This window comes from Enhydra lutris, unplaced genomic scaffold (genome assembly GCF_002288905.1).
Source record: "Enhydra lutris kenyoni isolate GAN:26980312 unplaced genomic scaffold, ASM228890v2 scaffoldscaffold22, whole genome shotgun sequence".
NCBI lineage: Eukaryota > Metazoa > Chordata > Mammalia > Carnivora > Mustelidae > Enhydra > Enhydra lutris.
This window is the reverse complement of record NW_019154106.1, coordinates 16,182,896-16,195,500: the sequence shown is the minus strand read 5'-3', so window position 1 is coordinate 16,195,500 and position 12,605 is coordinate 16,182,896. Positions and strand designations below refer to the sequence as shown.

The following is a 12,605-nucleotide window of genomic DNA, read 5'->3' as shown; positions in this document are numbered from 1 at the left end:
ACGATTCTATTCTATACGTTGCCAACTCACTATGACCAATCATCTCAGACCATAAAATCCTCAGTGTTGAATATAAAAGGGCATGGTTTATGAAAAATAAATTCCAGGATCCCTGGGTGGCTCAGTTCGTTAAGCGACTGCCTTCAGCTCAGGTCATGATCCCAGGGTCCTGGGATTGAGTCCCACATCAGGCTCCCTGCTCGGCAGAGAGTCATTTCTCCCTCTGACCCTCCCTCTTCTCATGCTCTCTCTCTCAAATAAATAAAATCTTAAAAAAAAAAAAAACAGAAAAAGAAATTCCATAAGTTCTGAGGAAGAATCTGATCACATATTTTGATTTTTCAAAGATTAACTTATTTTTAAGATTTTATTTTAAAATTTATTTTAGACATAAAGAGAGTGCATGAGAGGGGGGAGAAGCAGAGGTAGAGGGACAAGCAGATTCCGAGCTGAGCGTGGAGCCGGATATGGGGCTCAATCTCAGTCTTAGATCATGACCTGAGCTGAAATCAAGAGTTGGAGGCTTAACCAACTGAGCCACCCCAGTGCCCCTGCATATTTTGGTTTTTGATTCCAAAAATAACATCATACTGGGATACTTTTTACAAACTTTCTCCAAAATTATTTGAAGCAAAAACAAGTATTTCCGAACAACTTTCAAAGGTTGGCCCTCAGCAGTTTGTAACTGTTTAGGGACTTGTCCTTGAAAGATACCCTCTTAGGGACAAAAGTGGGGTTTTGGCTGTTTGCTTTCTAGATACTTAAAATGCTGGGTTTTCGGGTGTGAGTTTAGGTTTTAGCATGTGAGTAACGTATGGAACAGGACAAGGGCAGACACCTGCTTTGGCAGTGCATATAGTCAAGGAGATACAGATACTGGGAAGAGTAGCATGACCCCTGCAGAAGGAAGACACGAACATTCGTGAGGTGTTCCCTATTAGAAACCAAACCAAACAACAACAAAGAGCTTGGGCCGATATCATCACCTTGAAAAACATTCACGCAGTGTGTGAGGCGGGATGTGGGGTGGGCAGTATTCGGGAGCTCTCTGAGCTATGTCCTCAATTTCTCTGTAAATTTAAAACTGTTCTCAAAATAAAGTCTATTAATTAAAAAAAAAAGGCGCAGACACTGGAATTGTGGACACGACAGGCTGCAGTCGACAGGCTGTGCTTGCTGCTCACGAGAGAGATAAAAATATAAAACATCCGTTCATGTAAGGTGATGCAGTTAACAGATCAAAGGAAACAACTGGCTAGAGAGAAAGAATTTTAATCAGTGGGCTAAGAAATGTACGTCACTGTGTTGAACATAATATAAGTCATACTAAACTCAGGCTAATACATGAATTGTTTTCTCTGTGTGGTAACACCTCAGCAGGAGCAAACCTGATAAATCACTAACTGACCATTCGGTGCTAGAAAGCTTTGATGCAACACTTTTTTTTTGAACAAAGCACACTCCCAGAATATGTTTAAAATAGAATCTGAGCTCTTAAAATTGATTTGCGCATAATTTTAGAGAGAATGTCTATTGGTTAAAGTGAGGTATATCTGGGCTGTAGGTTCATGAGCACACACTTCAATTTCTGACAAAGGAAGCTTTTCTCAACATCATAATAAAATTTTACTTTATGAGAAAAGTAATCTAATGCATGAGGTATGTATCAGGAGGGCACGCATGCAACGCAAGCACACAGTGTAAGGTCAGTGCACAATGAACACGCCACACAGTATACTGCAAGTGAACGTAGCTCCCAGTCGTACAACTCCCCTCATTACAGAACGTGTCTCACCCAAAATGTGGCAGCCTATGGGTATGTGTATATGTGCAAGGATGGGTACACTGTCATGGCAGCGCAGCCCCTCTTTGTGGCAGGATATGTGTTCCTGGACCAGCTTGGCTTCATATCTGGAACCGGCTCTTGGCTGGGATTTGTGCTTCTCTTTGGAGAGCACGACACTGTGAATCCTGGCTTCTCTGTCTGTGCAAACAAGATATAAAAGTTGAATCACTTTAGGTTGCGATTTCTAAAGTTATAGTTAGGGCTGGGTTGGTTTTACAAGGAGTTAGTGAGAAGTATTTGCATTTCCCCTCAAATACCGAAGTAGAAAGTAGTTGATGTTCCGGGGCAGAGGGGAGTCAAGCATTTGCCTTCAGAGAGCCAAAGAAAGGTCCTTAATGGCCCATAGTTCCATGACTGCATTTCATAAACTCTAAAGACATTACACAAAGAGAAGAACTTGATCTACAAGAGAGGAGATTGCCCCACTGTTTGTGACTCTGCTTATTTACTATGTGAGTTAAATGCCTATGTCTCCGCTAGAGAAATGTTCTACCAGAGAATGGAGGTAGGGACACCTGGGTAGCTCAGTTGGTTAAGCGTCTGCCTTTGCCTTCTGCTCAGGCCATCATCACAGGATCCTGGGATGGAGCCCTGTGTCAGGCTCCCTGCTCAGTGGGAGTCTGCTTCTCTCCCTGCCCCTCCCCCTGCTCATGCTCTCTCTCTCTTAAACAAATAGAGAAAATATCAAAAAAAAAAAAAAAAAAAGAAGAAGAAGAAGAAGAAGAAGAAAATGGAGGCAAAGGTAAAAGCCTGGATGGCATTCCCCTGCTACATTGGGTTTAACTGAATCCCTGGTTGCATGTTATAGCCTAACTAGCAGGTTCTGAGAATGGGTGGGATGTGGCTTGAGCAACGTGGAGACCTCCTGCAGTGAATGCCTTCAGGGTGTGGAGGGGGGACCCACCGGTGGGCAGCTCTAGGCTCACCGGCTTGTCAGGACAGAAATCCTCCTTGATTTGAATTTACCTACACCTGTCTTCCCAGTGCTCTCCAGGCTCTGTGATGCCATGGTTATCGCACTATATCTTCCACCCCTCCTAGAGGATTGCTGCCTTAAGGGAGGGATCCTGTCTCACAGTCCTTAGGGGTCCCGCATCTTGGAGGGTCTCCAGAAGATACTGACAGGTATATGGGAGCACGGATCTGAGAAGTCCCAAACAGCAGCCTTGGAAAGACAGCAGTCACCTCCTGGTGGGAGAACTGTCCATTCTATCTCTGGTAGACCCATGTGAGTCCGGGTTCTCAGTCTTTTTTCGCCCAGAGTGCACGTGAGCCACCCATAGCCTCCTCAGGGCTCTTTGACACGACAGATTCTTAGCTGTTTCTCCACCTCTTTTCCCTCCTTCTCAGGAAAGAAAATGCAAATGCAAATGAGCAAGAGGGATGTTATTAGAGGGAAGAATACAAGCTCATTCTAACTTACTCCTTTAAAAAAGCAAATCATTCACAAACCTCGGTACAGAATGCTCTCTGGTAACTGTGGGCGTGAGGCACACCTCATGATGGACGGCGGCACTCTGGGTTCTTGTTAACATCTCCCAGGGTCGAGAACCGCTGCGTTATTCACTATCTGCTGCCAAGGACTTACAGAACGACAGCCACCTAACAATCGTTCGCTAAAATGAAACTAAATTCTCCAGGGCTAGAGGTGGGATTCCTCCCGTCCTGCAGCACCTTGTGGGCTGTGTTCCTTGGCGGTCGGATAGCTTAGATGTTCACCTGAGCAGAGCAAATCCTAGGAGGTGAAACTGTGGGCTGTGGCTCACTCCCCCTCCAGATCATGTCACACACTTGAAAGCCAAGTCGGATTAGCTGCTGGCATCCACGTAAACACAGTAGGGGAAATACCTGCATTCTCTCTTTATTCTTCATCAGAATCAAGGAGGTCATTTTCAATGGGTCCAGGGAGCTGCCTTTGTCTCTCCCATGTAGCTGTGGCGGAGATAAACGAACACATTTTCAGTAACGTTTCCACTTGCACAAGTGTCATTACACAGAATAGACACTGAGAGTTTTTTATTCCTGCGTGATAAGTCATCACAGTACTGTAACAGGAAAAGAGAGGCAAGCCACAGAGGAATAATAATTCAAGGAAAAGGAGGAAACTAATATTCATGGAGTTGCCTACCATATGGCAGGCACTTGACACACAGTTTCTCATCTAACTTTCTCAACAATGTTTATGATGCATGTATTATTACCCCAATATTTTAGATACAGAAACCAAGTCCTGGAGTGGTTAAGTAGCTCATGAAAAGCGATAGTGAGGCTGGAATTTGAACTCAAGACAGACTTGAAAGCTGTGCTCTTGCCGCCATCACACTAGACACTGAACGGCGCTCAATGCGGGCCATGCTCTGTGGGGGTTCTTCAGTGTAACACCGTGGGACCACTTTAGATCCCTGCTAACCAAGGGTAGCATTCGGCATGAGAAGGGCCTGTTTCCCACCCTATCCACTAAGAGTTATCTACTAGTATACCAAAACTTAACATTTTTTTAAAATTTATTTTTTATTTTTAGTGATCCCTATGCCTAACATGGGGCTTGGACTCATGACCCCAAGATCAAGAGTGGCATGCTCTTCTGATTGAGCCAGCCAAGTGCCCCACCAAAGCTTATTTTTATACATAAAAAACCCAAAGGAACACCTGGGTGGCTCAGTCGGTTGAGCATCCAACTCTTTTTTTTTTTTTTTAAGGTTTTTATTTATTTGACAGAGAGAGACACAGTGAGAGAGGGAACACAAGTAGGGGGAGTGTGAGAGGGGGAAGCAGGCTTCCCATTGAGCAGGGAGCCTGATGCGGGGCTCTATCCCAGGACCCTGGGATCACGACCTGAGCTGAAGGCAGAGGCTTAACCCACTGAGCCACCCAGGTGCCTCGAGCATCCAACTCTTGATTTTGGCTTAGGTCATGATCTCAGGGTCGTGCGATCAAGCCCCACATCAGGCTTTGCGCTCAGCAGGGAGTCTGCTTGAGATTCTCTCTCTCCCTCTCCCTCTGTACCTCTTGCTCTCTCTCTTTCTCTCTCAATCTAAAATAAATAAATCTTAAAAAACTAAATCCAGCAAGGATTTTAGAGCCACACAATTCCAAAGTACTAAAAAATGACTGCACACCTTTCCTCTGTGCCCCTACTTTATCCTACTCTGTGATATAATTTCCTGCTTCCTTGTTAAAATCCCCAGTAGACTCCAAGGTCCCTAAGGCAGAGATAGTGTTTTGTTCAATGCTGCATTCCCAGCACTCAGTAGCAGGTGAAGCATGTAGTGGTAACACAGTTCAATTTGTTGACCAGAGGGATAGACAGAGGATGCAGCAGCCTGTTTTTATGTTCTAGGTGTAAAATCACAAATCACCAGTGGTTGTTAGACTTCAGTAGTGTCTAATCCAAAGCAGTTTCAATGTCCCCAGTAATTTTAAGATTCCCCTGCTCCTGGTGGCATTGACAGGAGGGTGACATAGATAGAGGCCTATTGTATTCTTCAGCCGGTGGAAGGGACCTGCTAATTGGAAAAATCAGAGAATCTGCAACAAAGAGTCCAAGATGGAACAGGATAGAGAACTCAGAAATAAACTCACGCATATACAATCCATTAATTTTTTATAAAAGAGTCAATATATACAATGGGGAAAAGAGGTCTCTTCAATAAATGGTATTAGGAAAAATAGATATCCACATGCAAAAGAATGAAACTATACCCCGTCTTGTACCATACACTAAAGTCAACTCAAAATGGATTAAAAACTTAAACTGAAGCCCCGAAACCATAAAACTCCTAGAAGAACACTGAGGGGATAAGCTCCTTGATATTGGCCTTGGCAATGATTTTTTTGGATTTGACACCAAAAGCAAAAATAAACAAGTGAGACTACATCAAACTAAAAACTTCTGCACGGCAAAGGAAATCATTAACAAAATCAGAAGGCAGGGGTGCCTGGCTGGCTCAGTTGGGAGGGCATGTGACTCTGTGAGTTCAAGTCCCATGGTTGGGGTAGAGATTACTTTAAAAATAATTTAACCCCCCCAATAAAACCAAAACCAAAGAAAACCTATGGAATGAGAGAAAATATCTGCAAATAGTGTTATTCAGTTTTAAAAAAGGAGAAAATCCTGTCATTTGTGACAACATGGATGAACCTGGAGGGCATTACACTTAATGAAAGTGGCCATAGAGAGACAAACACCACATGGTATCACTTATGTGTGGAACCTAAAAAAAAAAAAGATCAAACTCACAGATACAGAGAGTAGAATGGTGGTTGCTGGAGAGTGGGGGAAATAGGGAGAAGATGGTAAAAGGGTATAAACTTTCAGTTATTAAAGGAAAAAAAAGTAATTACTTGAGGTGGTAGATGTGTTAATTAACTCAGGTGGGAACCCTCTCATGATGTGTAAATAAATCAAATACCACATTGTACACTTTAAATATATTACCCAAAAAATGTTCTGATAAATTTTCCATGAAAGAGTTAAAAAAAAAAAAAGCAAGCAAAACTACTACCTCATTCAACCTTGGTTTTTCATTTCGCATCGTGGAAGAATTGGCATTCTCTGAGTTTCTGAAAAAGGTAGGCTGCTTTTGCAGAGTAGAAGCAAACCCTGCCCTTTCCTGGAGGGATTGAGTGCAAAGAGAATATTTTCAACTGATCCATTGCAATTAATCTACCCAATTCACTCAACAGTAAAACTTCCATGTCTGAAAGCATTTTCATCGTTAGGAAGCAGGGGGCATGGAGTGGGGATGGTAGGTGGGAGGAGACTGGGAAGGAGCCCATCCTCCTTATACTGGATGAGGCCGGACACCCCCGCTACCCAGCAAACCTGGACTGGCTCCAGCCACCACTACTCCGGTAACCACCGTGGTCAAAACCCATGCCAGAGTGTAGTGCAGAATCAGTGGGCCAAGGCTGAGATCTGCTCAGAGATGTCCAGAGGACTCATGGAAGAGCTCTGAACTCAAATTAACTTCCTTCTACCCCATTACCCATTCCCTTCTGGTTTAGAGTAAACTTTATCTCCTTGTCCTGCTCCCTCCATGGAATGCTCTTTGACCAGAGGGCAGAGGTAGGCAACAGAGCCTTCTTACCGGGATATCTTCTGTTAACTTTAACTCCCTCATCAAATTATTTTTCTGATACTGTTCATTTCGCTGTTTCCTTGTCTGAAGTGGCTTCTTTTTTTTCTTCTTATACATCTTCTTTTTTTGATTCACCTATTCCAGAAAGCACAGAGGAAGTCGTCACTGGGGATTCCAGAAATAAGGGCACCCACAGGGAGCCCGCTTCCGCCCGACACTCAAGCCACAACGGCTGACCCAGTACGTGGGCCCTATGGTGCTGAACTCCTGCTCGTTTGGGGAACAAACAGTTCAGTTACCTCCGTAGCAGAATCCACTCCCCATTTAACGTCCCCAAATCCTACTACTATAGGCATACTGCCAAAGGGGCACCTACGTGTGTGTGTGTGTGTGTGTATACATATATATATATATATACCTACATATACATATATACCTACACGTGTGTATGTGTGTATATATATATATATATATATATATATATATATATATATATAAAATAACCACGTATCTGTGTTTCACAACATAAAACCAGATTACTTATGGCAATAATGTCAGCTACAGATAATATTATTAAGTGTGTGGTTAAAAGATTCAGTTTGGCTGGGGCCCCCGGGTGGTTTGGTCAGTTAAGTGCCCGACTCCTTTAGCGCTAGTCGTAATCTCAGGGTTGTGGGATTGAGCCCCTTGTTAGGTTCCGTGCTGGGTGTGGAGCAGCCTGCTTAAGATTCTCTCCCTCCTGCTCCCTCTGGCTCTTCCCCCATGTCCCACCCCTGCTTACCCTCTCTCTCCCTTAAAAAAAAATTATTTTTTAATTTAAAAGGTTCAGTTTGGCTATTACCATGAGGTGGCTTTACTAATTAAGCAAGTAAAGCTCAGGACCAATTATCTGGGGACCTATGGTGTGGTGAAGCTTATACTGATGTTGTAAATCCAGCTGAAAAACTTACAGGGTCCGGTCCGATTTGGCTGTCTCCACCTGACTCAGCCTCCAGCTCAACTTATAATGGAACTATTTCTTTCTTTCTTTCTTTTTTTTTAATGATGGAGATATTTCTTTTTTTTTTTTTTTTAAGATTTTATTTATTTATTTGACAGACAGAGATCACAAGTAGGCAGAGAGGCAGGCAGAGAGAGAGGAAGGGAAGCAGGCTCCCTGCTGAGCAAAGAGCTCGATGTGGTGCTTGATCCCAGGACCCTGGGATCATGACCTGAGCCAAAGGCAGAGGCTTTAACCCACTGAGCCACCCAGGCGCCCTCCGAAGGAGACATTTCTTAATGTAACTAGGAAATCATGTGCATAACGAACTATAACAAATATTTTGTTGTTTGTAAAGCTTTTATATCATCTACGTAAGAAAAAGTCTGTGAATAAGACGGGACAAAAAACAATATATGGAAGTATAAAAAACTATCTACAACTACATGAACAGAGAAACACTTTTTTAAAAATGTATGGGTCAAGCTGCCTAGATGGCTCAGTCAGTGGAGCATGCAATTCTTGATCTTGGGGTCATGATTTCGAGCTCCTTGTTGGGTATAGAGAAAGAAGTATAAAAATAAAATCTTAAATAAATAAATAAGTATGGGTCATTTTTAACAACCCTTATTTCTTAAGATGGTTTTCACTTTTAGTTAAACTTTTTTTCATTTTAGTGAACTTTGTAATAAACATGGAATCCTCACATTTTTTCCCTTAGATTTTCCCCCAGATTTTTTAAAAAAGGATTTTATTTATTTATTTGACAGAGAGAGGAGACACAGCGAGAGAGGGAACACAAGCAGGGGGAATGGGAGAGGGAGCAGCAGCCTCCCCACCAAGCAAGGAGCCCAATGCGAGACTTGATCCCAGGACCCTGGGATCAGGGCCTGAGCCAAAGGCAGATGCCTAACAACTGAGCCACCTACGTGTCCCTTTCCCCTAGATTTTTAAAAGGAAAGTTATAAAGGCAAAATGAAAGATTCGAGGGCAGGGTAACCAGTTAGGATACCACTGCTATATTTCCTACATATTTTATTTTATTTTTTAAAAATATTTTATTTATTTATTTTGGCAGAGAAAGAGAGAGGGAGAGAGCACAAGCAGGGGGAGTGGCAGGCAGATGGAGAAGCAGGCTCCCTGCAGAGCAGGAAGCCCCACGTGGGGCTCGATCCCAAGATCCTGAGATCATGACCTGAGCTGATGGCAGAAGCTTAACAGACTGAGCCACCCAGGCGCCCCTTTTCTATAGATTTTATCTGGCTGCTCCTTCCTGGGGTGATGGTCTATCCCATCTTACCTCATGGGCTATGTTCAGTAGGTGAAGAGGGAGACCGTCCGAGAGGGAACTGTCAGAACCACTGGTGCTGTTTCCAAAAGGAAAGAGGAAAGGGAAATACCTGTTATTAATGTCTAGGAAGGGGAACATTTAGCAGACTGGCAGCATGGGATTAGGACATCAAGTCTGCTACTTGCCCCCAATGCCTGCATTTCGATGCCTAAGAATTCTTGACAGGCATGTTTATTCATTCATCCTGAATGTGTACTGCATTCCAGGCAGTGCATCGAGAGCAGAGCCCCTGACCCCAAGGACTTTGCAATCCGTGTGGCAAAATAAATACTGGCCAGGTGGGCCAAGGTGCCCTGGGCAGCAACAGTGAGAGGCTGGAAGATTCTCAGTGTGCAGCCCCGGGCAAGACCAAGGGACGATGATTTGTTTGAAAGCAGGGTTTCATTCATTCCTGTCTGGCCAGGACCAGTTCAAAGAGCAAGAATCCTACCAGGTACTCTTAAAAACTGTGTTGAGGGGCGCCTGGGTGGCTCAGTGGTTTAAGCCTCTGCCTTCGGCTCAGGTCGTGATCCCAGGGTCCTGGGACCGAGCCCCGCATCAACCCCACATTGGGCCCTCTGCTCAGCAGGGAGCCTGCTTCCCTCTCTCTCTCTCTGCCTGTCTCTTTGCCTACTTGTGATCTCTCTGTCAAATAAATGGATAAACTCTTTAAGAAAAAAAAAACTGTGTTGAATACACACATAAACATATTTGATATCAAGGAATCTATAGGTTGGGGACCAGAGGCATTACTTTCATCACCCCAATTCCTGCTTCAAAAGTTGCGGATGCATGTCCAGACTGACCTAAAGTCTTCCCTCACAAATGGTCAGCCCCTTCCTGCAAAGGCTATGAGGAACGAGGGCTCAGACAATCCACCTTGCTGCCTTCATCACATCCACTGTTCAAGTGTCACATTGTATTTTCCCTTTCCTGGGGTGTGGCTGGCTAGAACTGGGAGCTGTGCTCTACCACACAGTCTCCATACATTAAAAAAAATCACAAAACTCAGATCTCCTGGGAAAAGATGGCATTTCAAGCCATTCTTTTTCTCACACCTTTCATCCTGTTCACGCTCCCCCTCCCTCTCTTTGGTGCACAATGAGGAACCCCACAGTAAAGCAGCAGGAAGAAAGCCCTCTCTTCTCTGATCTAATTCCCCATTCCGTGTTCTCGAAAGGCTTTTCTAGTCTGAATAGTAAGCCTTTGAGGCCATTGGATAATAGTCTCTGAAGTCCCTTTCAGAGATAAGAGAAGACTTTAATAAACAAGACAAAAGCATTAGATGCAGTATGCCGCAGAAAATGTTGAAGACTGTGTGGGTGCACACACAGGGTTGGACACTCACAGTCTGCTTTTCTGCATCACAGTGAGAATGGGCGAGTGGAGCCCCATGGAGGGTTCTGATAGCTGGCTTCCTGATGCAGACGCTGAAAAACTGCTTTCAATCATTTTTAACTCGCTGTATCAGAGTACCCCTGCTAGGCCAGCTAGAATGCAGTCTCCCTGTTTCTGAGTTGACTTCCCCTGGGCTCTATCCTAATGGGTTGACATGAAGGGGCATTTTGTTTTTGAAGCTGAAAGTGCAGCGTGGTTCGTGCAGTGGTCCCTGAGAGCAAGGCAGAGAATTCTGGGAAAGTGGAGGCAGCAACATAGCGAATGGGCACACTGGCTAGCCTGACGCTCTGATTTAAGGTTCCTAAGAAGACATTTGGGAGATCCAGCCAGCAGAACTACTCCAGGGCCCAGATGTCCATCCATGTGTGCCACATAGAGTAGGACAGACAGCCAGCCCCTTTGCCCTGCCCGCTGCGGTCTACAGTGCCTCCTCTGGAGGAGGACTGCCATGTCCAGCCCAGGAACCTGAACGAGGGCAGCCAGGGCAGGCTTGGGGCACATTGGCCAGTAAGCTGGAGTAGAAGGGGTACTTGCATACCTGTGAGACACCCAGCCACCTGAGGGCTTCCTAAAATACTTGTGGAGATGACTAGGGTGGGGGTGATATCCTACACACTAAATTAATTCAACAAATATGTATTGAGCTCTCCCTATGGGCTGGGTACAGTTCTAGGTGCATGAGATAGAGGTGAACAAAATAAAGCTCTCTGACCTTGCAGACCCACATCTTCATAGGGGGACACAGACAATACATAATAAACACAATAAAGATGTAAATGACATAGAAGGACAGAGGTGATGAAATGTTTTGGGAAAAAGTAGAGCACCTCTGGGGGACAGGGAATGAATGGCAGGAAGGCAAAGGCAGGGGAGCAAGTGGCAGTATTAGAGTAACAAGAGTAGGCCACATTGAAAAAGTTGACATTTAAACAAAGACTTGAAGGAGGTGAGGAATGAGCACACAGATATCTGGGAGAAGAGCATTCTAGGCAGCTGGGACTGCTAGCACAAAGGCCCTGAGGCAGAACAGGGCCCAGAAAGTCTGAAGAAGAGTGAGGAGGCCAGGGTAGCTATAGCGGTGTGTGAGAGGGTGAGGATGGAGGTTGTAAGGAGATGGCTAGCTCCCATAGCCTGGAGGCCATTGTGGGATCCTGGATTTTTCACCTCATTTCCTGGCTCCTCCTCATCTCTGTGACCTTTTAGAGCTTAGACTTGGACCTCCTCGTTGCTCTGTCTGCACTTGCTCTCTTGGGATCTCATCTAGTCTTAGGGCTTATTTATCTTTTTATTTATTTTTTTCAAAAGATTTTATTTAATTATTTGAGAATGTGCACGCATGTGAGCAGGGAAAGGGGCAGAGGGAGAGGGAGAGAATCTCAAGCCGACTCCACACCCCGCTCAGAGCTCGATGTGGGGCTTGATCTCACAACCCTGAGATCATGACCTGAGCCAAAACCAAGAATCAGATGCTTAACCGATTGAGACACCCAGGTATCCCTAGTCTCAAGGTTTAAATATCACCTATCTAGTGATGACCCTATTTGACCTCGCCACTGAACTCCAGACTCATATATTCAACTGCCCATCCAATATCTCCATTTCGATATCTAATTGACAGCTCAGACTGAATGTGCCTAACACTTGCTTCTGGGTCTTCATCTCTCCCCTAATCTTCTCCACCCCCTTGATCTTCCCCATCTCGGTAAAAGGCAACTCCATTCAACCAATTATGGACACATTCTCCTTCTCTCATGCTCCATATAAAAGCCATAAGAAAATCCTGTTTGAGACTTCAAAATGTATCTAGAATCCAACCAATTCGTACATCCCCAACCACTACTACAACTACTCAGGTCGAGCCCACCATCTGTATTTACCTGTATTATTGCCAGAGCCTCCTAATGAATGTTCCTGCTTACACCTTTCCTCTTCACAATCTATTTTCCACATAGCAGCCAGGGTATTCCTACT

At 44.5% G+C, this 12,605-nt stretch overlaps 1 protein-coding gene across 1 annotated transcript in view; it reads right to left on the bottom strand.

Annotated features, from left to right (window-relative positions):
• Positions 1–1,810: 1,810 nt before the first annotated feature.
• LOC111149824 (ATP/GTP binding protein like 2) overlaps positions 1,811–12,605 on the bottom strand; it is a 40,432-nt gene continuing 29,637 nt past the window's right edge. Inside the window, exons 14-18 of the mRNA XM_022507117.1 lie at positions 9,207–9,273; positions 6,937–7,062; positions 6,346–6,459; positions 3,695–3,778; positions 1,811–1,984 (exon numbers count right to left, since the gene is read on the bottom strand). Of these exons, the coding sequence (XP_022362825.1) occupies positions 1,811–1,984; positions 3,695–3,778; positions 6,346–6,459; positions 6,937–7,062; positions 9,207–9,273 (565 nt within the window). The remainder of the gene's footprint in view (positions 1,985–3,694; positions 3,779–6,345; positions 6,460–6,936; positions 7,063–9,206; positions 9,274–12,605) is intronic.